This window comes from Canis lupus, chromosome 25, assembly GCF_003254725.2.
Source record: "Canis lupus dingo isolate Sandy chromosome 25, ASM325472v2, whole genome shotgun sequence".
NCBI lineage: Eukaryota > Metazoa > Chordata > Mammalia > Carnivora > Canidae > Canis > Canis lupus.
In genome coordinates, this window is record NC_064267.1 from 30825869 (window position 1) to 30852734 (window position 26866).

General features: G+C 44.3%; 1 protein-coding gene and 1 long non-coding RNA gene across 10 annotated transcripts in view; one reads left to right on the plus strand and one right to left on the minus strand.

Annotated features, from left to right (window-relative positions):
- Positions 1-25385, plus strand: part of ADRA1A (adrenoceptor alpha 1A) — a 119667-nt gene extending 94282 nt beyond the window's left edge. For 3 of the 9 annotated variants that reach the window (XM_049101196.1, XM_025463028.3, XM_035720607.2), the window contains one exon: positions 8805-12995. In XM_049101196.1, the coding sequence (XP_048957153.1) occupies positions 8805-9322 (518 nt within the window). In that variant the 3' untranslated portion in view covers positions 9323-12995. The other 6 variants (XR_004818625.2, XR_003142456.3, XM_049101197.1 and 3 more) reach the window with 6 other exon arrangements.
- Positions 13009-26866, minus strand: part of LOC112670133 (uncharacterized) — a 40334-nt gene continuing 26476 nt past the window's right edge. The window contains exons 3-4 of the long non-coding RNA XR_007405866.1: positions 14172-14361; positions 13009-13880 (exon numbers count right to left, since the gene is read on the minus strand). This is a non-coding gene — a long non-coding RNA (uncharacterized LOC112670133). The remainder of the gene's footprint in view (positions 13881-14171; positions 14362-26866) is intronic.

A 26866-nucleotide genomic window follows, 5' to 3' on the forward strand; every position in this document is an offset into this window, starting at 1 on the left:
TCATGGGTTTTGAACACAGCTTTGAAGATGGACAGTCCGAATGAATTCCAGCTGGAATGAGGAAATAGGAGAGAGGGACAGTCACTGAGAGAGGAGCAGGAGAATGAAAGGGAGAACCATGGGAGCTGAGGCCATAGTCACTTTGGTGGATTAATAGAGTTACGGTGAACAGTCTGCCATGGCAAGAAGAAGGCCTTGGTGTTGGAAATCCACAGTTCAATTTCACTGGCACTTATTGGAGATACTCACAGAATGCAAACTCCAAAAACGGGAACCATACTCATTTTCCTTCCATCTCCAATATCTACAACAGTGCCTATCTCATGGAGGATGCTAAGCGAATCATTTGTTGAATGAATGAATGAATGAATGAATGAATGAATGAATAATGGGAGAGGACGTTGTATAAGGCTGGTGAAACCAAATGATGAAGGGCCTGGAATGACAGGTGATAAACTTGACTTAGATCTTACCAGCAGCATGAAGATCACTCACAACACACATCCTGACAGATCTCCCCATTAAGAGGTTCCCTTCACTGTATTACTGAGCACCCTGAAAACCCTCCCTTCCTTTTAGTTATTTCTGAAAATTTTGCCATATGGCTTCCAACACTTTCTTCTCTTTCTGTCCCATCCCCTTGGAGATGACCAGATGACCAGGGCCTTAGCCTCTCAGGCCCTAGATGTGTGTGTGTGCAGCCCCCATATTACCAAGGGGCATGGGAGCCCTGGAGCTACCAGCAGCATGAACGTGCTGGGCTCTGTGCAAAAGAACAAATGCTATCCCTGCTCAGTGTAACTCACTGTCAGTGGGCCTCAGTATCACATGGGCCCCTGCACAAGTGGCCCTCGTGACCACAGCCCTCGGATGTCTCCTCTCAACCATTCTTCCCCTCTAGCCTAGACACGAACCTCCAGGAAGGTAGAATGTCCTCCTCAAAACCTAACCCCAAACCTCAGGTTCCCTCCTTCCCAGTCTGTCCTCTTCTCTTCTGGCCAATCCCCATGGGGTTCCTTCACCATCCTGCCTCACATGGGCCTGATGTTCACTTTTGACGGTTTCAGTTTCCCCGGAGGTGAATGCTTTTCTAGGGGGCAAGGAGCGGCAACCATCACCTGGTGCAAAACGTTCCTTTTTCTAGATGTGGGAACTGAGGCTCAGTGGGGAAAGTGACTTACCCAGCTTTCAACGACGATCCAAGGCTTCTTGATCCCTGGACCTGAACTCCCTTGATCTCTAAGTGGGAAAGTGGTACTGTCCTGACAAGGTGTGATGGGGATGATGAGTCAGGCACCCTTGGCTTAGCAGTGAGCAAGGCCGGAAGTGAAGACACCCTCCGTGCTCCACTGCCACAATGCAGGGGTGCAGGGAAGGCTGCGCGGGGGAACGGCAAGTCTCATAAAGGTGTTTCAAAGGAAAACAGTGAGGCTTGGTGACTGGCTGGAATACAAGAGATAAAGAGGAGGAGGAGTGAAATACACACACTCCTTTCCAGGACTGAGCCAGCCTCTGGGCTTGCCCTCCAGCAGGAACCACAGCCTGGGCCCCCACCACTGTAGAGCTTGTTGCATACTCTGCAAGACAAGACGATCAAAGAAAGCACAGTGAACAAGAAAGCTTGTGGGGGGCAGCAAGTGGGTGAAATGGGTGAGGGGGCTCAGAAGGCACACACAGTTATGAAACAAACAAGTCACGGGACGTAACGTATGGCAAGGGGACTACAGTTAATAATGTGGTATTGGGTACTTGAAAAGGTGCTAGGAAAGGAAATCTAAAAAATCCTCATCACAAGAAAAAAATTTTTTGAAAGCTGACAAACCATGATATGTGCCACAAAAGTGAGAAACCGCACTAGTTTGGGGACTACTCTTCTTTAGACCAGGTGGCTGGAGAAAGCTCTTGTGTGGAGATAAGAGGTCTCAAACGAGAGACTCGGGAGACAGTGATGACATTCATGGAAGTGGCAACATTTGGAAAATGGGCTGGTTTATGAAAGGAGAGCGCTTTTAAAGAATCAACCTATAAAAGAAGACGACGGCTTAATTGCTGGCATTTTCCCAAATCAAGTTATCTATCATTTGTTAAGTAAAGGGGAAAAAAGAATCTTGCTGTCTTTTGAAAGCATTTGAATTATTGATTCATTTCTGAAGGAAACACACCACACAGATGCTCTTGTGGGAAATGTGCAGGGGGGTTACCAGAGCTGGGCCCGAGTTCCTCTCCCTCAAGTTATCATGGGTGCTGGGGCCAAATACATATGTTCTGGAAGATCCGGTCCCCTTTTCTGAAAGGAGGAATACTGGCTGGGGCTTTGGTAACTGGCTAGAGAAACCCTTTGTAGAGCTTTGCTTTGAGCAGCCTGTACTCTTCCGGAGTAAAATCTCTCATTCTGCAGAGCCACACTCAGCCAGCCAGAAGGGTCCCATGAAGAGTGTTTCCCACTTGCAGAACTGTGAGATATGAGAGAAGAATGCCTCCCCAACTGACCTCTTTCCTTGCCTGGGTTGGAAGGGGCAGTGGTTCTTGACAAGAGAAACCATAAGGCCAATGCCCTCAACCCCTGGTAAAAGGAAAAGGAGCAGCACTCCCATCCACACTGGGCAGTCCCCATAGTACCCCAGGCTTTGTTCTGTTCGGTGCTGTGTACCCAGCACTTGGTGTGCATCTTTCCCCTTACTCACTGCACGTTCGCACACCTCCAGTCCTTCCTCCCCTTGACCACTATCCCACCTTCCTGCCAGAAAGTTCAGAAAAGACTCAACATAGAAACTCTCTGAAAGGAAGAATCACATACTTCCCTAATGGGCACAAGACCAGAATTACACTATTTCCAGCTTCGGTTAAATAGAAGAAAAGAACAAGTCCTTCTAAAGAGTTGTTGAACTAACATCCTTTTGCCCCATTTGTAAGCTTGCTGCTGTCATCAGGATGAATGGGCTCAGTGAGGTGTGCCAGCCAGAGGCACAGAGGCAGCCGGGAGCCAGGCTTAGGCAACTTTTGTGTCCCCAAGACTTCTGTGGGAAGCCAATGGAAGCTAGAGCCCTCTCCTCAGGAAAATGAATCTCTGTATGTACACAGACTTGTATTTCATTTCATGGGAAGTCTATCCATGAATGTTAAGAGCCTCGGGTTCTAGTTCCTTGGTCAATCTGGCCAGCATTCTTAGATATTTCTGACCACAACTCTAGGTGGATAACCTAAAGACACCTGTCTGGCTGAGAACTGCCCAAGGGTGGCTCCTAGATGAACCTCAGGAGGGCTCAAGCATGTCGCACTGACACAGCCAAACTGGCAGCCCAGCAGGGAGGCATCTGGTAGCCTCCGGGGTGATAAAGAAAATTGGTCCTGTGCTCATCGTCCTATTCCAATAGTTGTTCTTTGGGGCTTCGTTCAACAGGGCAGAATTTTCTTCTTGGTAGGAAGATGCCAACTGATCTGGCCTGAATGTTGCTCAGCACTGGAACTCCTTGGCCTGGGGAGCTGGCTGCCTCTTTGTGTGACAGCTTGTGTCTCCTTCTGTTTATTGGATGCGTACCAGTCACATTCGACTGGTACCACACACACACACACAGAGACCACTGGTTGGATGGGGAGAGACATTTAAGGGTCATTTGCTCCCATTGTCACATAACATTAGCTTCTCCTTTGGAGTCCGCATATTTTTAATTGGAGTCATTTAAGTTCCAATTTTCAGAATGTGATAGCCTGCAGACGGGCTGTTCCAAGATCATCACCCACTGTGCTTTTTTTCAGTGTCTGAACAGTACATTACGACTTTCTAAATGCTATAGTTATTGATGGCGCTGCCCTCCTCCCCTTTGTTTCTCATTATCTCTGAAGAACCTGTTGTCATCCTATGACAACAGCCACACATCATTGCCATTAACACTTCCTGTGCCACTTCCAGAGGGGTTGCTAAATGGCACACAAGACAAGGAGCAGAAATGGGTGAAGCAGACCAGAGACTAATCCTGGCTGGCCCACAAATGAGCCAGGTCATTCTGTGAAAACCATCCCCCTCCTGGGCCTTCCGGTCTTCATCCATAAGGAAGGATGGCAGTGCTGGCTCTGCACTAAGTTTCTGCCAGTCTCCACCTTCTGGGATTCTGTGACTCTGCCTAATTAGGGCTTATCATAACCCAGAGTCTCTCAAAGTTGTCATTAAGATGTGAAGTTTTCAGTTGGGTGAAATGAAGCATAGAAGCTGGAATGCTAGAACCAAGAAGACTGACTCCCAGCCTTCCGCTTCCATACCAAGTCACCCTGATTGTGAGAGAATTGAACTGAAGAAGAACCTTCTAATTACCAGTACTGGGTTGGAATCTGAAAACTCCATTTATATCCTCCCTGCCTTTCAGAGTGAACTGAAGCACTGGGGGAGAAAACTCACCTAGAAAACCAACACTGGCAGAAAAATGAGCTTTCTCTTGTGCTGGGGGCATTGAGGGAAAACATTGCTGCAACTTGATAGCTGAAATGTGACTCTAAAGTGGCCAGGCCTTCACGTGAATGGCTCCCAGTGTTCCCCACCTTAAACCTACAGATAACCCCAGTGTCTGAAATGGAAGGTCACATGTTCCCAAAAGAGAGGACATCCAATGACAAGACATAAGTGGCATCATTTGAAATCATAAGTTTCAATTCCTCCTCAAAATCTAGAGGCCTCAACAGTAGAGGTGAAGGTTCTGAATCTCCAAGGGGGAAGATGCTGATGTTCAAGGGTGAACTCATACTGTACTCACCTCATCTGGCCATGTTTTAGTTGACCGACATGTTTAGAGGGACCTGAAAAGAAAAGAGTCAGAAATTCTGCAGCAGACAAAGTGGTAGAAGGAAACTCAGTTGAAGAGAAGAGTCCCTAGGGGCTGGGGGATTTTTCCAAAGCTCAAGAATTTAACCAGGCAGATTCACAGGCAAGGGGTGATGTGACCTGCTGACTGAGCGGTTCAGAGAATTAAGCTGGGAGCAGTTTGCTCCTTTTGAAGCAGAGTCTGGGCAAGGGGCAGGGGGTGTTGAGGAGCACAGCAAGTATATGGTGACAAGAGAAATAGGAGCCCCTATGCTCCTATTATTCAAAAGTCTGGTTCTTCCCATAAAACATTATGAGAAAAATGATAGTATTTGATACCAGATGATACAGCACGGTACAAAAGGTAGCGAAACACCATCAGAGAGAAAACCAGACAGTTGAACAGAAACTGGGCAGAAAAGGGGAAAGGAAAAAAGAAAAGAAAATAATAAAACAGAAGAAGGAAGGCACACACAGGAAGAGAAATCAGAGCTACAGCTGTCAGGCAGAGAAGAAAGCCAGGCCAGTCACGGAGAGGTCAGGAGTCAGCCACTCACTCAGCAGTAACTGGGAGGAGCCTCTGAGATGCCAGCATTGTGCTGGGTTCTAGAGCTCCACCAGCGAGCAACGCGGACACGGCATAGGCTCGGAGGGGGTTTATGGCCTAGTGACTGGGTCAGAGACACCCCTCCTGGAACGGGTGGGTCCTACCCTGGTGCTCCACGCTGTGGTGGGTAGAAAGCAGGGAGAAGCATGATCCAGTAGTCTTCCCACCCTAAAAAGCATCATCGTTATCAAGAAGAAAGAGAGATGAGAAGAAATTGAGGCTGAGGATAGCCAGAGTGGGGATTGCTGAGAAGACAGTACCTACGTGGAAAGGTTTGGACAGAGAAGGAGATGATGGGATAAGGGAGGCCTGCTGGAGACCAGACAGCAGCACCTCTTTTCCAAGCCAGATTCCAGCTCAATCTCCCCATCCTAGGGGAGAGATAATGAAAGGTAGAAAGAGATTGAAGAATGTGAATAAGAAGGGAAATTGCCCCAGCCAGCTTTTCTCATCTTTCTGGAAAGTTCCAGAAGAACGTACAGTTGTGAGTGTCTCTCTTCTATTTGCCAGCAGCTGCTGAAAGAGAATCACACCCAAGAGAGGATGAACACGGCCAGTAGGAGAAATATATCGCACAACCTGCAGCTATGGGACTGTCAGATTGAGAATGGGCAGATTGTGCTAGGTTTAGACATACCTAGGTGCTGTCACACACTTAATGGGATAAATTAAAAGGGGTCATTCTTGGGAAGGCCAGTAGTCCAGAAGAATCTCTCAATTAGTCTGAAAAGCCAACATGTACAGATTTGCTTAGATTACCCAAGACAATATCCCTGGAATTTGAAAGCTGGAGACCATCTAACATTCCAATCTTGGTGTAAATTCACCATCTCCCTGTCTTACCTTAGCTGCAGGAAGGAGATGGTATTTTGAGCACAAGGACTGGGAAACCAGTATTTACCTCTTAAACTATGCAGGAAGGCCAGTGTAGAGATAACCCAAGAGCCCGACTCTGAGTAAGCCAAACATGGAATTCAAGGGGGTTCAAGGGATAGAAGAGATTTATTGAGATTCATGAATGCAAAACTGGGCTCTGTGAGGACAGTGTCCTTGATGAGATTGTGGGAAATTTTAGGGTTTTCAAATCACTTTATTAGCACTCACATTCATAACTTATAATTCATATATTTTTTCTTTTTTATTGCAATTCTTCAAATAAAAGAAATACACTCCCCTGCCTGTCTGATTCACAGAATGGTGAGATCCCCAGACAAGGTGTGCCGAGCTAATATATCCTTATTAAGCCCAGGCCAAGGTGTGCGACTCAGGTTCCCTTAATCATGTCATCATCCCTATTAGAAAGAAATAGTGGACAATATACAGGCACCATAATGTAAGATGATGTTTTTTTCTGGAATGGACCATATTCACACAAAACCACCAGCCATGATGGCAATGGCCATTTTCTCTGCCTCTCAGATGAAGTTTGAAAAGCATTCTTTTCAATTTCACTTCCTCCAACTGCGTACTTCATCACTCCCCACACACCATCTTCCTTCTCAAAAAATTTGTTATCCCAACATATTTTGAGAGTCCATAAGGAAACACAGATCCTAAAGTCAGACTGGACGATTTCACATTCCAGCTGTACCATTAATTAATTATCTGCCTGAGTGACCTGAACTGAGTTATTCAACCCCATTAAACTACAGTTTCTTCCTTTCTAAAATAAGGATATTGATAGGAGTCACATAAGTCTTAATGTTACTAATGCTGATTAAATTGCATGTGAAGGGAGCACCTGGGTAGCTCAATGGTTGAGCATCTGCCTTTGGCTTAGGTCGTGATCCCGGGGTCCTAAGATCGAGTCCCCATATCAGGCTCCCCACAGGGAGCCTGCTTCTCCCTCCACCTATGTCTCTACCTCTCTGTATGTCTCATGAATAAATAAATAAAATCTTTTTTAAAATTGTATATAAAGCATTTACTGCAAACAAGGCACTCAATATGAGTAAATTCCATTAAAATTATAGGAAAACATTAAAAGCTTTGGAGCTGAAAAATAATACTTTCTCACATAACAACAATCGTGTGTGTGTGTGTGTGTGTGTGTGTGCACGCTTTAGAGGTAGTAAATGCTCCCTTCCACCACTGTACCAGTTCATCTTCCTTGGTTCTAGAATATTTAAGTTCACTTTTCACTTGTCTTTGTGAGATTCCCTGCTGAATTTCAGAACAATGTTTGCCAGAGTGTATCTAAAGCACTCCCAACAGTTTGTCATGACTCTGATGCATCTGTCGAGCAGAGAGAAAAAGAAAGACATGAAATCAAGACCTGGGGCTCATGCAAAAGAAAAAAAAGTTGTGCGGAGGATAAAGAATGCTATGAGTTCTGTATGCCGTTACCCATCACCATGGCAGTGACTATCCCTCACTGTCGGAATCAAGTTCATAACAACCTTTTTATCACTGTTTTTTAAGTTTGAAAATTGAGTAATTAAATAAGATAATCCCTAAGATCGTTCGGGCTCTAAGATTCCATTGTTTTGTCATTCTGCTACCAAGAACAATGTGACAGTTACTCTGTAAGATGTCAAGAGATCTGAAATGTGATTCCTCCCGTGTAAATTAATGGATAAGACTGGAGAAGATAAAAAAGGTGGGAAAGAACATTTTAGACATCAAGACACAACTTGAGAGGACTGAAAAATGAGCCATGATGGGTCAAGTTCATAGTGAGTCTGGTTAGAGTAAAAGTATTAATGCTAGAAGCCAGCTTACATTGCATACGGTGAAGGATCTTCAGTGTCAGGAGCCTGACAAACACTTGGCAGCCCTTGGCGCATGTTGAGCAGGGGAGTATACTAGACCATCACAAGGCATCATCAACAATAACCAGCATAATTTCAGCATAATAGAAAATTGCTGGCCAAAAGTTGGCAAAGCCAATATTTTGTGAATTTTGGATTCTCATTAAAAAACACAATTTCCATGTTCAGGAGAGAAGGGATGCATACTAACTTAGGCTGTGTCTATGCAACTCCACATCAAAGAACAAAGGGAATATTTAGGTAACCTTATTTTAATATGGACCATTTTAATGGATTCCAGCTTGTTTTTAAACGCAGTCAAAACAACTCACATATGTGGACTCAGCCTAAATTTCATTTTTTCATTGTTTAAAGCTGCATCGTAGCCATCCAGCGATGTTGATGAGAAGTGGTACAAACCCACCCAGTGGGTCTGCTCTCACATGCTCTTGCACATGAGAACGAGGTGAGAACAGCCGCTGAGGATATGACACATAGGGGCTAACCAGTCAAACGTGAGAAACGCAGATGCATTTGGAATCATATGAAACATTTTAGAGATGTAAAAATACGTGTGTTGGTTTCTTTGCTTGTTTTCCTAGCCAATTGGCCTGTTGGCTTGCAAATAATATGTACAATCTGTGTTTTCTTCCAGGGTCTTTCTTCCCTGATTTCAAGCCCTCAGAAACAGTTTTTAAAATAGCGTTTTGGCTCGGATACCTAAACAGCTGCATCAACCCCATTATATATCCGTGCTCCAGTCAAGAGTTTAAAAAGGCCTTTCAGAATGTCTTGAGAATCCAGTGTCTCCGCAGAAAGCAGTCTTCTAAACACACCCTGGGCTATACCTTGCACCAGCCCAGCCACACCCTGGAGGGGCAGCCCAAGGAGCTGGTGCGCATTCCAGTGGGATCAGGAGAGACCTTTTATAAGATCTCCAAGACGGATGGGGTCTGTGAATGGAAAGTTTTCTCTTCAATGCCCCGTGAATCTGCCAGGATTACAGTGTCCAAAGACCAGTCAGCCTGCACCACAGCCCGGGTGAGAAGTAAAAGCTTTTTGCAGGTGTGCTGCTGCATGGGGCCCTCGACCCCCAGCCATGGAGAGAACCACCAAATTCCAACCATTAAGATCCACACCATCTCCCTCAGTGAAAATGGGGAGGAAGTCTAGAGGACAGGAAAGGTCAGAAGGAAGGGGACTGAGGGGGATGAGCTTAGGCACCCATCCCACTTCCTACTTGGAAGGTCAGTTCACTCTTCCTGGAGGACAAGACAGGACTATGAGACTGGGGACCGCCTGGGAATGGGATGGGGGAAGAAACCCGACTCTTGGGCAGTGGGTAGGGCTTGGGGAAGAAGGAGGATGTCACACAACCATCCAGTTCAAAATGATGATAAACAGCATTTCCTTGAGGCTAATGCTCTCTCGGTCATCCTCTGAGGCTGCTTTCCACGTCTGGCCCTTGCAACAAAAAACACCATGGGAAACAGAATGTCATACACAATCCAAAAGACTATAAATATAAGGTTATGATTTCATCATGAATATTTTGAGCACACACTCTAAGTTTGGAGCTATTTCTTGATGGAGTGAGGGGATTTTATTTTCAGGCTAAACTTACTGACAGCCACGTTGGATATTTATGAGGAGAGGGCCCTGAGAGGAAGAGCCTTAAGATGGTGGCCAATATCCAGGCACATTATTTTTAGAGCACGTTTTAAATTCCACCATTTCTGACCATATCGTTTCTTGACTTGGGTGAAACTTGACAGTGAGATTTACCTTTTGCTGCAATTTGAGCGGATACTTCCCCCGATTCCCTAGAGATGAGGGTGAGGGGCACTCATTATGTGTCTGAACTGGTGGAGCCACACCCTCTAACCCTCTATGCTTGAGTCTAGACAGTCTGCAAAAAGATGGCTCTTCCTCATGGGAGACCGTAGAGATGAGGGTTGGTTTTTTCAACTTTACTGCTACAGAAAGAATTCCAGTAAGCAGTTCCAAGATCAAATCAAGGAAGGCTTCTCGTGAAACATATTCAAAGATCAAGGGGGTGGGGTGGGTGCTGGTTTCATGCTAAGAGGCTGCAAACTTCCTGCACAGCCTTTTCGATGTGGCCCAGAAAGGCTTTTCTTGGCAAATCGCTTACCTTTTCCAGAACACCATTATGAAAATCCAGAGCTTATACTATTTTGAGAGGCACAGCTGGACTTCCATTTTTCCTCAGCGGCTTTGCTACTGCATAATGAATGAGGTTCAAGGTCCTGAATGCACATGTAGCATGGTGGAATGAGCCTTATGATCCAGGTATATCCTTCCTGAACTTTGAGAGATACACATGCTTAGCTTGGGAGGATACTGACTGGTCGCCAGAAAATCGTCTAAAGCAGGAATTTGCAAATAGTTTTCAACAGAAGCCCATTTAATCCCGTTGAAAGATCCAGGAGCCCGTTCACTTCATCTGTTCCCACTTTCTACGGGAACTTGGGGAACATTCTTTCTGTATACCAAATTCTGGTCACCCTGAATAACTCCGCTTATGACTAGAGAGGAAGAGGATTATCATATGTAACGAATTAAAATATTTTTCACTTTCCACAATAAGAGTTTAAAATACGATTTATGGGTTTGGAATAATTGGTGACCAGAATCGCTGATCTGAAACTGCTGGACTGACCATTTCGGTGACCTCTTCCCCCTATTTGAGTAATTTCCTCTATGAATTTCAAAGTAGGTTGTGGCTCCTGTTGAGCTTTCACAGCCAAGGCAGGGGCTCCTTATCTTTTCTTCTTCCTATGGGGCAAAATGCAAATGTCTTCAAATGCTTCTTGAAGGCTAATATCTTTGCGCACTGCCATGGTTGGGGGGGTGGGGGGCGGGGGGATGTTTGCATGTGGATTTGAGGCTGTTGTCGGCCATGCCTGGACATTGAATGTTTTGCTTTTTCAGCCTTTTCTGGAGAATGTCTTGCTGACCAGACAGGCGCTATGCCTTGTGCTTATAACGTTGATTCTGGCGTTAGATATTGGCTGGATTTTTAGATTCTTCTAGTCTGTCTGCATGTCCCATAACAGCTCTACCAGATGTGGTGTCCTATTATGGATAAAAGCATCAGAGAAGGACTTGACTATGCAAACTTCACTTGTCTTCTGCCTTGATAGGAAAGATACATTTCATTGTTGAGTTTCTTTCAGGATCTGAATATTAAAAACCACTTTGGTCAGGCTCCCTTTTCCAGGAAGAGCACGCCCATGAAAAGAATGGTAATTGTTTTGCTTCCATAAAATATGGCTCCCTTTAAACACCGTTTCCAGACAAATTTAAATTTTAGATTTTGAAAAACTAAGGATGACCAGAAAACTAGCATCAAAGCCACTTCTAATCAAAACAAACAAGTAGAAAATCTTTTGGTCATCAGATAAAAGCCATGACAATTGTATTCATGTGAAACTGTCCTTAAATAATTATCTGCTACACTCTTCACCAACCCCAGTCCCTCCAGGGAGGCAAACTTTAACATTTATTTCCTTTCCCATAACACAATATTAGGTATAAACACGCCAGTTTTACAAAAAAATTGATAATGTCACCCAAGACTTAGTCGAAGTGGGATAAACAATACTCAAGTTATTTTTTACTCATCCACAAAAATCTCTGTACCTTTGAGCATGCCAAAAAACTCTCTAAAATTGTCACAGTTAAACAAATGATTGTCATATTTATACTCACATGTTTACTGCTTCTATTTGGAGTTCGAAGAATTTACCCAGAGTAACAGTGGTCAAAATGTTTTCTCTAATGTGTTATAAAAAGCAGTTGCTTTGAGACTGTCTAAACATCACAAAAAAAAATCCACTTGACATTATGGGATAGGCAAAATTTGAGTTTCTTCTGTGGTTTGAATTGCATGCATTAAGAAAGACCTTGAGTCTTTCTACTTAAACATTTCCCTAAGCTATGGCAAGGATTTCAAGAAAGCATTTTGCTTGTCACAGTTTTCTTCCGCTTGCCTTACTCCTGTCTCATCCAAGATCGTTCTGCCTGTCATCACTTTGTGTTTGCTAACACTCCAAAATATTAAGGTTTCGGACTCTCACTACTTACCTGGATTTGTCCATCTGTGGTGGACAGTGGTTTGGGGGGTAAATACATATATTTTTAAGTCTTTTTTGTTAGCTTCTTTTGTGGGCCAGGCATTGACAGGGCATTACATACCCCATTATCTATAAACCTCATAGCAATTTCACATTTCTATCTCAAAGGGAAAAATCTGATTGTTAGAAGTGATTAAGGACTCACCCTAGGCCAGTGAGGAACCGTGATTCAATCCTGGATCTGCCTAACACTAAAGTCTACACGTTTTTTCCAGTGCCTCTGCCTCCTAAACAGTGGGGGCAGTAAGGGGGGATGTACTCCAGTTCGGATTGGTTATGCTGAGGATATGAAACCATGCAGCATTTTAACGTTTTGTTTCTTGGGGATGTGCCTTCCAATTAAACCTCTGTACATCTACTGCCAGACTCCAGCCCAGCCAAATCCCCAAAACAGACCATAATCAGAAGGGTTGGGTGCCTACCTTTCAGACTGCACCATTTTTTAGGGGATAATGGCATGGAAAGTTATTCGGGCCTTGCAAGAAAGATAAATTCTATCAAACTGGGAGCAGGTGAGCATGTAAGAAAATGCAGAAGAGGCCACATTGGCTTAGAATAGCAAAACCCAGTTGGGGATATGAAACACGTCGCTTAGGATGTCGGGGTTATTGAGTACCAATCACAGTCAATTGACACACTTTCAGGAAGTATATCCCTTTTTACAATAAATAAAAACAAATACAACATCACTCTCACCTGTATTCCAACATTTTTTTTTTTATTTGAGTTGAAGAGACAGAGAGAAGGAATAAGAGATATTTCACCAGGTATTACACAGAGCCCAGAGAGCACGTCAAACACGTGGATTTCATGCATGTCCCCGTAGGGGAACAGCTCATAATGCTGATCCCCAGGTGCCCAGAGACATAGGCAGTCTTTGAAAATGAATAACCAGTTGGCAGCCATGGCTGTGGGTTAGCTGGTGTCCACTTGTTCTTGGATTCCTTTTTGCAAATGAAAGCTTTATGCCCTGAGTATCTCAGATTGCCTCAGCGCCTCAAAGTGAACCAACCCATCACCAGACCTTCTGGTCTAGTAAGTCTCGTGGTCACGGCCTAGGAGTGAGAACGTTTTAGGAACTCTTTGCTGGGGCAGGTAATTATTCACTCTTGAATCACAGCTACTTAATCAGAGCTTGACAAACATTCTCATTTGCTTCTGGGGTTGGTTCTGCACAGGTCCTCTTGCCAAAAGAGATGCTGCCTCTGCGTATGAGTACTTGTTGACTTAATTAAGGAAAGAGCTCTGCTCGTCAACAAAGGGAGAAGGGAGCCCAAGCACATGGAAGGTAAACTCTGCAAGCAAAAATAGGGTGACCAAAAAGAAGGCAATGGTGGCCAGTAGGAAGGCAATAGAGGTGTGCTCACTGTTACTCTGATTTCTTTTTATACTACTAGGACTTTTAATCCTGAAACCACCTGCACACAGCTCCGGTCCAGCCTGGTTGGAACACTGTTGGCACCTGCTCCTTGTCTACATACTGTGCTGGGGAGCAGGGCTGAGTCCAGGCTGCTGAGGGGTCCACCGTCTTCAAAAAGCAATGACAACAGTGGCCTCCTGGCCCTCCAAAGTCCCTGCAAGATGAGCAAGTGGAGATGACTTTGGTGACTGGGCTGGCAAAAGCAAGTTAGGATTTCGGCAGAGGACACCCAGGCTCTTCCATTGTTCCCATCAGCACTGCCTCACTCATGCCCCCTGCCCCAGACCCAGATGTCGTGGGGGCACAGGATGGAGCTTATCTGCTCTGTGCAGGAAAATATCATTTCTTCTTTGCTACCGCAACACGGATTCCTGAGTCTCCTACCTAAAAGGAAGGTTATGATGGTGGGCAGGGGGCAGTGTTGAGAAGGAAGAGGAAGACTTACCCTGGACATCGCTCAAAGCAGGATGCTTGGTTTAGTAACACTTTGCTGCAACTGATAAGCAAGGAACTGTCCTGAAGCTGGTTGCTTCTTCATTTCCAAAGACAAACTGATTGTCTTTCCTTTCCATGTGGCTCAGGAGTCGTTACATCACTTTCCCTCTATATTGCAGTCAACATGGCCACATCATAAGCTGGAAATGATTAGAGCTAAACTATGAGAAATACAGACTTAATCAGGTGAAAAAAATCTACAAGCAAATTCACACTGCATTTGTAGAAAACAATAATGAAGGCACCAGTCTATTAAGAAGCCTGAGTACGAAAAAAAAAAAAAAAAAAAAAGAAGCCTGAGTACAGGAGGTGCCTTCAGATGCAATAGAAAAGAAGCTAAGACAGGAAGTCCCAACATAAGCTTGTATGTCTTCCCATTTATGTAACACTGTGTACTTATCCAAGTAATTTCGCCTATCTCAAGTCATCTCTGTGAGGGACAAAGAGAAGGAAGGGTGTATTATCTATACTTAACATATGAAGAAACACGGAGACATAGAGACTTAAGGATGATGCTTTGAATAGCCCCAAATCCAGCCTCTGACTCTGTTTTCCATGATACCCTCAGTATCCCCAGGGTCCTCTGTGTTTCTTGAGACCATGAATTTCCTATGTCACTCGTTCATCTCTGATCCATATTTTCAGTTCCATTGGCACCTTCTCTCCTATTCTGCCCCTGCCAGCGGCTGGGCAATACAAGATTGTTCTGAGTGCATATTTGTCTATGCTTTTCTCATTGGCTAAAGGACAAACAGATGTGATTCTGTTCTTTCTCCCTAGATAGGCAGCACCAGAGCTAAGGAAGTAATCGGGGCAAGGGATTCTTGGTTTGCTCAACAGGGTGACAAGCAAGGCAAAGCCAGCAGTGATTAACACCTTAAGAACCTCAGGAATGCAAAGGTCGCAAAAGAAGTTTCTAGAAGCTCCTCTTCCAGTGAGCCTGAGGGTTGTTGTTACATCCTTTTGTCATTGTCAGCAAGCTGCTTGCTTCCTCTCCTGCACCAGGCACTGCATTTGGCACCAAAAAAAAAAAAAAAAAAGTCCCAAGAGGCGCAGACAATCCCCAGCTTATGAGCTGGGTGTGTTCCAAGTTCATCTGTTGCAAGTCAAGAACAAATTTTTCCAAGAATCATTGTTACAGATGGGGGAGGAGAAGGGTGTTCCCAGACCAAGTAAAAAAATAAAATATATTTAACGTACACCTGGGGTTGGCAAACATTTTCTGTAAATAGCTAGATAGTAAATATTTGAGGCATTGCATACACTCTTTGTCGCATCTTCTTTTTTGTTTTTTGCTTTTTGAGGGAACAACCCTACAAAACAAAAAACAAAGAAGCAAAAAAAAAACAAACAGCCATGAGCCAGATTTAGCCCATTGTCCTAATTTGCCATCCTTGATCTATGCTATCTCTAACTTATGGTATAGGAACAATAATAATGCTAAGCAGTGGATTTCAGTGTTCAACTTACAAGCATCTTTTTTTTTTTAAATATACCATTGATATATCTCTACCTGACCACATTAATATTTCCAACCTGCATAATTTTTTAGATGAAGTGACAAGTTCATACTTGGGGGGAGGAGGAGGCTGCTCTGTGTAACCCATTCACCCAAAAGACATACTCTAGCAGGTCATTGTAACTTTTACCCAGGTATTGGGACAAGAGGGAAACACCCACCACCCCTGCCTACTGTTAGGTTCTGTAGAACAGGTAGGCAGCAGAAGTCCAGGGCATCCATGGGGTGGAGACAGGGTCTTTCAGCTTTTCACCCCACTGGCAAAATTTCCCAGCATAACCCAGCTGACTCTGCAAGTAGCAACAACCCGTGGGTGCCATTTGCCCACAGCTGATGTGAAATCCCTCCCGGAGCACTGGAGCCTGTTGAAGTGGTGGTCCCAAGAGGCCATTGGGGGCCATACCTGGCTCCTTGGGAAGGACTTCTGACTGTGGTACCCTGTGCCAGGACATCTGAGGGTCCACCTTGGGGATCACCAAGAAACAGGGTAACAGAAAGAGATGTTGGAGGGGAGGGACATCTTCCAAAGACAAAAATTCACTTCGAGCGGGACTTCTTCTCTTCTTCATCCTTTTCCTTCTTCTTTCCCTGTTTCTCATTTCAGTTTAAGCCTGAAATCACCTTACTAGACTAAAAATGACATTGCCATGGAGAAACATTCAGCCATCCCCTGCAACGATGAAGCCATGACTCTCAAAGCTAGCATGCCCGTCCCCGTCCTCTCGGGCAGTGAGGGGAGACAGATGCTGTCAGTTGGAAACGAGGGGTGCTCTTCTGGTGGCCTAGGACAAGATCCACAGTGTTGAGACCTGAGACTCGGTGACAGGGCCAGGGCCGGGGCGAGGGGGGTAGAACATGGGATGGTAGCAGGTGCAGAACTGATGAGAAAGGACCTGCAGATATTGATAATGACATCAGTAATATATGAAATAATGGAACACTATCAAAAATATTGGTACTAACAGCAGTGCCTCGGTTGGGCCCAGAAAGGAAGGCCTGGGCTGGTGCTCTGTGGCAGCTACCCTTCCTCTCTGTGTTCCCTTCAGCTTTGATCCTGTCCCTCCGTCCTTCCCAGTCTCCTTTCCTTGTCCCTGCCTCTCTCTCCATGATTCACCCTCTACTTTTTTCAGACTGACAAGCAACAAATGATGGGGTAGGTACCCTGGCCCCAGAGGGTGCCTGTTCCCATGGATACCCTGCTCTGTGCATTGCCCTGGGTGGCAAAGGGGGCTTCCCGCAGCTCCTCTGTCCCCTCCCCAAGTCAGGCCTGAGACTGCAAGCTGGTGTCCCTGAAGCCTCGGGGAGCCCCGGGCAGGAGATGGGCGCCCCCGTGAGGACTTATACCTGTGCCCCCATGACTGTCTGTCTGCACTTGTCAGTTCCACTTGAAAGCAGGTGCAGACACAACGTGCTGCTGGTCAAGTGTGGTTTCCTGTTATTTCCATGCCCACCCATGGGTGAGCACCTCTTTTACCAGTCGCCACCTCTCGCTCTGACATTTTGGAAGTCTTTACTGAGCCCTACGATGTCACCTTCTCATTCTCTTCTGCATCGTTTGTCTCTAGCCTCTGTGTGCCTTTACCTTTCATTCTCCCTCTTAGGCCCTAGTGCCTTCAAGACGTGATTAATCCCAAAGCAAACCTGGTTTCAGGTTAGCATTAAGCAATGATTACTCCCTCAGAAGGCATACCCTAAGCAAAACTGAACAGAACTCAACCAGGTGACAGGTGCTCCTTGGCTGGTGCTCCCATCTGTCCCCGTCCCTGCCAGCAACTCTGCCGCTGGAACTTGTTCATGGACTCTCTCTATTCTCTCATCATAACTCTGTGCCAGGAACCTCTCTCCTCTACGAAGAGGGTCCTCTCCTGTTTTTGCTGACACAGCTCCATGCATGTGTAACCCCCCTGTGGTAGTCTGCTGGGGCGTCAAAGCAAAGTACCCCGGACTGGAGGCTTCAACACAGATGTTTATTCTCTCAAAGTTCTGGAGTTTGGACATCTGAGATCGAGGGTCTGCAAGGTTGTCTCTTCTGAGGCCTCACTCCTCAGCTTGTGGCTGGCCACCTTCTCCCAGTGTCCGTACATCACCTTCCCTCTTCCCTCTTCTCTCTTTTTCTAAGGACACAGCCTGATTGCATCAGGGCCCACCCCAATGACCTCATTTAACCTTAACCGCCTCTTTAAAGAAACTTTCTCCAAATGCAGTCTCATTCTGAAGTCCTGGGGGTTAGGAATTCAACATATAAAATTGGGGTTGGGAAGGGACAATTTACCCCATAAACCATTCTCCCCATTCTCTCCTTTCTGCCTATAAAATCTTATCCACAATTCTTTCCCCCAAATCAAAAGTTCAGATTCAGCCCTTCCTGACTATCTTCTCTGAGTTCCTACAGTATTTGTCTCTAAACTGTGTTCGATAGTTAATTGTGCACTCTATTTTTTATCTTTCTGTTGCTTTTTTAAAAATCTATATTTTTTTTCACTTTAAAAGTACTTTGCACCCATACAAGTTCTGTCTTTCAACCAGATTAAAACTCCTGGAGAGAGGGAGCTGTCATGACATTTCAGATGCCCAGAACTGTCCTCAGCCCCCGAGGGATCCTAGCTAAGGATCCTTGCTCCTGCTGAGCAAAAAGAGACAAGGGACCAGAGCCAAGCACTAGTTACAGGCAGGGGCTGGGAGACCAGGTCCACAGGGCATTTGGAAATATCAGATGCCCCACCAGGAAGGCTCAAGTAGTAATAGGACTTCTGAAAAGTTATAGTGGGATTCTAATCAGAGTGCAGAGCACAGCCATGGGGAATCCCAAGTTATCTGCTATCTTGAGTCAGGCAAGCACTGAATCTCGGAGACCTCTGCATCCAGGAAAGCAGACCACTGTCTATGAATGGGACAGCCCCTGCACCCTGAAAGCAAGGTGAGATGCGGTAAAATCGGGTGAAGAATCAACAGCAGAACCCAGTGCCAGGAAATGGGTCACAGAGGAGCACGCCGTAGGCTGTGATCACCTCGGGGCCCCAATCCCAGCGATGGGGGACCTAACGCCATTTCAGTCATGTCTGCCCTATGTCAATAGCAGCATGGAAAATGGGTGCTAATGAGCCTTCAGGTAGCTTTTCCTACACCATGTCTCACAACCTAGAAAGAATAAAGGAAAGGAAGCGACACTTAACTTGATTGGATATGAGTGGGAAACAGCCATTCCCTGCTCAAAGGCATTTTAATTCTAATCCTCTTGAGACCACCTCCCAGTAGTCCTGCCCCAGCCCTCAGAGCCTCTAGTTTAGGGTCTTAGCCATGGCAGTTCCTGCCTGTCGAGTGCTGCTGTCCATACCATGTGGCTTTAGAGTGTCTTGGCCTGGTCACCTTGCTTCTCTTGAGAAATTCAGTCCCATTTCTGTTTCATCAACCCCACCTAAGCCTTTTATAGTAGACAAATTGATTGCTGGCATAGTACTTCCCTGGCAGCCATGGAATGATATCTTCTCTCCTGCCTGGTTCCTGCTGAGAAACAAAGAACATTTACCCTCATTTGGAAGGATCAGGACTGCTCTAACTGCATAGCATCTCCCGTCATGCTTTCTGGGCAAGGAACAATGCCACTTTGGTTTCCCGTGCCACTGCCCCCTCCCTGGGGCACTTCTCAAATTGGAAGGGTTTCTGGCCCTGCAATATCCATCACAATGGAACAGCCTTGATGGCTAAAACTTTGTGCTTCACCAGTTATAATCCCATCTAGAAATTACAGGAGGAAAAATCACGTGAAAAGCCAGGGCCTACCAGAGTAGTAAGTGTATTTAAGCCCAAACCATCCAATAACAGATTTGATTGAGTGTAGCAATGGCTTATTGATTTATCCACTAAAAGAAAGAAGAAGAAGAAAGAAGAAAGAAGAAAGAAGAAAGAAGAAAGAAGAAGAAGGAGGAGGAAGAGGAGGAGGAGGAGAAGGGAGAAAAAAACTTGTTTTTCTTCCCCAGTCTGGTCTCCATTCCTTTTGCTAAACCCAGCTTTATCTTCATAATGAAAAGGTTTCAGCTCTGCAGCTTGGCTAATTGAAGTTTCAAAGGTTGGAAAGCCTCTGGCTCATTAATCAAAAGCTGGGGAGCAGCAGGATGAATGCTCTGCAGTCCGCAGCACCTCCCCCACCCAGCCCGTGTGTCCTGGCAGAGATGACAGTCCTTGTAGAGGGCAGGGAAAGAGGGAGCTTTGATGAATAGGTAGGTGGATGGGCAGCTTTAATCAAAAATAAAGGGTGCCCAAATGCAATCTGACAAGAAGGCTATTAAAAAAGTAAAGTGATGAAATCTTTTTAAGAGCAAAACAAGGGCTGCCTGAGTGGCTCAGTGGTTGAGTGTCTGCCTTTGGACCAGGTCATGATCCCAGGGTCCAGAATCAAGTCCCGCATCAGACTCCTCACGGAGAGCCTGCTTCTCCCTCTACCTATGTCTCTGCCTCTCTCTCTATGTCTCTCATGAATAAATAAATAAAATCTTAAAAAAAAAAAGAGCAAAACAAGCAAGTATTACAAACATTTAAATAATTATTAGTTTTCTACATACTCTCTTAAGGGGGAGTTGAACATTGTCTAGGGGCTAATTGGATTAAAAAGGAGGGTCCCACACTTGCTTATATCTCCATCTCCAGGAGCTCACTTCACCCTCTGCCTTCCTATCCTGAACATCACATGCCACCCTGATAGCTAAACTTCAGCACACACTCACTGACATTCTGCAACAGAAAATTTGCTTCAGCTTTTAAAGCCTGAATCAAAACACATGCTTTCTTCATCAAATGCAGAGGGAAGAAAATAGCTCCTTTTGTCTCTAGGGTATAACAAGTCACAGGCAGCCCACTTTCCAGTAACACCACACCTACTTAACCCAATATTGCAGACAAGGAAATGAGTGCGCTCCGTATGATGCACTGTGATGAGGTATAAAGTTTAAGTAGGAGAAAATACGTTTAGAGCATCTACTATGTGCCAAGTCCTTTGCACATTTGGAAATGATAAAATGTAAGATTATTTTTTAATTTATTTATTTGGAAAAGAGAGAGAAAGAGAGTACATGAGCAGGAAGAGGGGCAGAGGGAAAGGGAAAGAGAATCCCACACAAGCTCCACACCCAGCAAAGAGACTGTTGTGGGGCTCAATCTCCCGACTGTGAGATCATGACCTGAGCAGAAATCAAGAGATGCTCAAATGCCTGGGCCATCCAGCTCCTCTAAAATGTAAGACTTTACAGTCACCTTACAAAAGAAGCGTTTTCACAGAGAACCGGTACAGTGATATGGGTGTGAGAAGAATACAGAGTAAAGTCTGCAGGGAGTAAGGAAAAGGACAAAGACTGGAAAGAGTTGAGCCTTCCAGGACCTCTTCCTGCACTTAATTCACCTGTCCTGGCCATTGGCTTGGCCTGACCTTATCTCTTCCACCGAGAACCAGTCATCAGAGGAGAACTAGCAGGATCTTATCAGTAGGGTTGTGGGAAGAGCCATGGACTGGGAGCCACAAGGCCTGGGCTGAATTCCAGGCCCCATCTTATTACCTAAGACATCCTGAACAAGTCATTTGACCTCTTTTGACTGCATTTTCCTCCACTGTGAAATGAGGTAAGCAAATAAACTGGCACACATAAAAATGCCTCATGGGCTGATACAGCACACAGAATCATAGTAGACCCCCCCAATAAATGCTAGCACTCTTTCTCTGTCTTCATTTCCCCTCCCAAATGCTATATAAATACAACTTTATTATAACACCTTTAAGGTATCTTAAAGCACTGAGAACTCCACAAGCAGGAAAAGATGGAATTAAGTCTTTCACTTTGCTTTCCATAAATCCCAGTTCGGGTTGATCTGTGTCCAGAAGTGGGTCGTTACCAGTTCAAGACACTAATTAGTCTTTCATGAGAAAGTCACAAGAGGTGTGGTACCATTGCTTGGCTATCATTCCTAAGTTTAGAATGCAGGCACCAAATTCCAAGTTTCTGTTATCAACACCCCCACTGCCCCCACTGCCTACCACAACTATGCTATTTTCTTTGGATTAGAAATACCCTCACCAGAGCATTCTGCTTTAATTTTTAAAAATCAGACTCACTGAACTACTTTGAAGCCAAGTTCTCAGATTATAGGCAGCCCAGAACAAGAGTACCTGTCTGAGGGCCAGCGGTTGTAATCTCTTTCAAATTAACTACTTACTTGGCAGTAGGAAGTATTTTGTTATGATGGTTGTTCTATGAAAGACACTGTGTAGCATGCAGTCATTATATAAAAGATGTGTGTCTGTGTTTATGGAAATGATGCTATGAGAAAGAGAAATGATTTTGGCCACTGGAAAGCAGTAGAAAATTTGAAGCAAGGTTTCGGTTTAAAACCATCTAAAGAAATAGGGCACCACCTGGCCTGGGTTACTGTCAGAAGTGTTTAGAAGATAAAACAGCAAATTCCCAGTCATGACCCATAGGCAGTTTTTATTTCAGTCAAAACTGAAACCCACATCATGGAAACATCAACTCAGTCTCAGCTCTAATTTCAAGTTGTCAGTGAGAACCTTGGTACTTCTATGGACCCTCTTAAATGATCTGCAGGCCCCTTCCATGCAGGTGGCTTGACAGGAAAATCCATACTGCAAGCTCCACTCCCCATGGCTCAGTCTGTGTGGGGCAGGCAGCCATACTCAGAGGCTGTGCTTGACAGGGACCTGCCACCATCTCCCTGCCAAATGGTTTCTCAACTCGGAATCTCAAACTTGTTTTACATGGAAGGGGAAAGTCACTTTCGGGGATAAAGTTCTTGGCCCAACTCTGCTTTGTGTAAACACGGTCTATGGCTATTTTGGTCTTCTGGGTTTTGGGAAGCCGAGTTATGGGCAAGGGTGAATGGGTTGGTGTTGGCCCACATTTAAAAGTTTTTTCATTCTTTCAGTGCTAGGGGAAGGAAAACTGAGAACATCACCTCAGAGGGACCAGAACGGAACTGCGTTAACCAACAGGGAAATAAATATGGGCCTCCATTTAAAAAGAACCAGCTCTACCAAAGTAAAAGATAACCGTGAAAATGGATATGTTGAGTTTGTAGTAAGAATTCTTACTCTACACTCTACAAACGGGTACAATCTTAGTCATGTTGATACATGATGCTTGGTACATTAAAAGTATTAACATAATTCATTAAAGGTCAATGTGCCTTTTTTGTGAGGGAACATATACTCATTCATTACATGAAGCCAACTTCATGTCCATTAGTGCTGTCTTCACGGCCCAATGAAGTAGGTGCCCAGCCCAGGTCCCTTTCCTGCTACCCATTGTCTTTTGAATCCAACTCTGAAAACTGTATTTGGATGGATTTACTTATTTATCAAGCATTCATCTAAGACACAAGTCTAATATATTACCCTTGTCAGTGCTGGGACAATAGTGATTTAAGGAGTGACTGTGGATATAAAGACAGAAAGACACATTTAGGGAGAAAATAGTGCAATTTTTGCTCAGGACGACTTCCCCTGTTGCATTCTTAAACATTAAACACTAAAGTTCTCTTCATGTCCCTCAAATTCTAGCACCTCCATAAAAGCTGAGGAAGCCATGCTGCATAACCAAATCACCTTTTTCCAAGGGAAGCTGTCATTGCACACAGCAGTCTTTTGCTCCTCTGTCCATTCTGTAATATTCAAGGAGAGCTCCAGACAGTGGAGGAAACAAGGGTGGACACATGGTCCTTGTCCTCAAGGTCTATGGAGAGGACAGGAAAGTCAACAATTATAGTAAAATGTGGTAAAGCTCTGTGGCACAAGAATTCACACAGAACCAAAAGAGTTTAGTGTAAGGCACCCAAGCCACCCTTGGAGTTAGGCTTTTCAAAAAGGTGACTTCTAATTTGGATCCTGGAGGACAAAATGGAGTGGGAAACAGAAGGAGTTGTTCCAAGCAACTAAGGACTGAACCCATGCAAAGGCCCAGGGACTGGTGAACCTCACACACGTGCTGGGATTGCCTCTCCCTCCAGCTTGACAGGTCACATGGAAATCAGCTTTCTATTTCATGGCAGCCAGTTGGCTCTACAAACCTCATACCTCAAGTCCCATGCAGGAAAATCATGCCTGATTTTCTTCCTACTTTGTTTAAGCCAAGGATGAAACAAGGAAGAACCCGTAAATTATGAGCCAGGGGATTTCCTGCTAGAGCTCCTATGTTAGGCTTGACTGAATATTGAAAGGCCTTGGTTTCTCAGTTGTCTGATTCTCTTTGTTTTCAAGGCTTAGCACACAGCATTACAGTGGGATGGCTAAACAGAAAAAAAAAAGTCTATTTCTCATTGTGCAAATAAACATTTGTTGAACATGAAGTGGCTAATCCATAAGAATAACCCAATGCTTAGGAAGTCTTTGCAAGTAAATCTTACATGATGCAATTCAGTGTTTTTTAAAATTGAAGAATTGTTTTTAGCACAAAAATGTCATATAATATTTTAAAAAGGAGTTTTCCCCACCATGCAAAAATGCAGAATATAAATCACTAGAATCACTAGAGTCCCTCGAGGCTACTTTCACAACATCCATCATTGGAAGGTGGGTATCAAGACACTGCTATAGTAGCAAAGGGTAACTGGCAGATTTTGCAAACCCAATGCAGCAGATGTGGTGGGAGCAACTGAAATAAAATGAGACCTGAGTGTAGCTGCACTGCTACAATCAATTAGCAGTTGGGAAGGACTTGACTTGCTGGAACTAAGGAAAATAATTCTGGAAGTTCATTCTGTCTGTGAAATTAAAACTATATTTTAGTAAATAAAGCTGATGCCATTTAAACATGAACCTGGCTTTAAAAACATTTCCTGGCTTACTGCAGCTTTTCTGCTTGTCTACTCATTAGATCTGTTCAAAATACAAACATGGCATTTCCACTTTGCCAGAGAAGCAAATGTGGGCTGACTGGCTGATTTTAGCTGCTATGATTTTCCTGTAGCCCTTGCAATTGTCACGGTGAATAAGGTCCCTGCAGGGACATTTTCTAACTATGCAGTATTTGTGGACTACGCCATCTTCTCCAGGTTTTAGTATTTGGTTGATTGAGTTGATATCATGACCTTGCCCTCCGTGGAACAAACAAAATTCATCTGAGCCTTGCTGAGTTTGGTATGTGATCTATGCTGTAAAAGAGAATTGTCACCCAAGTCAGACTAAGTTGTTCATGTATGTGAGTCATTATACTTGAACTTGCTGCAGCATTTTGTATTGATGCATATATATGACACCCAGGCTGACTGCAATGGCTTCTGAAGCATCTAATTCCTTTCAAATCGATTCAGTATCTTTGAAATGTGCTGGTTATGTGTTCCTGAATTTTCTACATGCCCATTTTTACAGGTTCATTTGTTTTATGATGTGATGTGGTGAATAATCACATCGGTTATTTTTTTTGAAGGAAACAAATGTACATATTCCTAAGCAGATGAATAAATTATTGAAAAAATATACTTTATGAATCATACAGTTCACTGTTTAAAAGGAGTTTATTTTATTTGTTTAATAAAGTGACTGTTCAGGTTATAAGCATTTATATTGTCCTTCTAAATATGGATGCCATAATATTTAAGCGTTGTTGAATATTGATGTATGTTCCCTAATAAAATATTTTAAACCTCTTTTAGACACACAGCGCCCTGGTTCTTTGATCATAATGTATCGTTAACATGTCAGTTGAGAAGTGGAGTGGGCAGCTCAGAGAAGGAGAGTTGGGATTTGACCAGCAAAGAGCACAGATGTAAAATATGCTGGTTGGCAGCATTCAAGCACAGGTAAGAGCCAAAATCCAACAGCATCATCCAGATTAGAGGGAGGGAAATGTGGTAGTGGAATCAGGCATAGGAGAACATTGAATGTCTTTAAGGCTGGGTATATTAAGTGACCCAAAGCCAAGGCAATAGGTTAGGGAGGCTAGTGGTCGGAGAAGGTCATGGGCAACATGATTGATTTGACAGGAGTTCTTCAGTGGAGATTCTCATTTGACCACGTTCTCAGAACCTGCAAGGCTCAGGATTACCTTCTGAGCCCCATTCCCTCAAGGTATCATGATGGCATCACTGGGGACAAGAACAGTGGGGTCAGATTGTCACAGGCTTCAAATTCCTTCAGCCACTTGCCACTTATATGATCTCAAGCCAGTTATTCAACCCTTCTGTATCTTAGTTTTCTCTTCTCAAAGACAGGGTTGATTATTATACATCACTCAGATTACTGCTGGAATAATAAAATAAAACACTGTCTGTAAAATGTTTTGAAAAATGCCTGACATCTAGTTGGTAACCAGCAATTTTCAGTGTGACTGCCCACAAAGATGACCACTGCCCTCCTGGTGATGAAGGGTCATTATATTTTTTACCCAAAACCCTTAGCGTCTAAATCAAATGATAGAGTCACATCTCCTATACTGATTTGGGTTTTGCCAAATGGTGGTCCTGCAGATGTTCTGTTGGTCACATTTCAGTTGTCATGATGGTGGCCCTGGACCTCCCCCCCCCCCCCCCCCCCCCCGCGAGCTTGGGCAGTGGAAGGCAGATACAGGATGGAAGAGTATCCGGAGATACATGAAAGTTTGCAGTTTCTCAGGCTTTATTTTCCCAGAGCTTGGAAGTGGCATAACTAGTTTGCGGACTAGCATTACTGGGTTATCCTGATGACTTCTCTTTTCAACTAATTTAGCTTTTGCCCCAGGATCTAAACTATGGAAGACAGAAACAAAGGAGACATGATCAGTTCTGCCACTGATTATAATTTATGGTACTATTATCAATAATTTGACATGAAAACATGCATCTTTGTCAAAATGCTTTGGAATCACATTGTCCGGGTTTGAATCCTAACCAGTGATGTGTCAGTAAAAGTTTAGCAACCATATGTCAGAGGAAAACACATTTTTAAAAAAGCATACCATGTGGTGTATTTGCCAATTTCTGTGATGTAAATTCTCCTACACTGACAGATATCAAGTGGCCAACATGACATCATAGAACATATCTTGAGGAACAGATTGGACACGGTTGCCCCTTTGGAGCCTGTACAGCCACCTTCAGCACACCACAGGTCCCATCTGTGCCCCTTACTAGTGTGTAGCCTAAGCCCATCT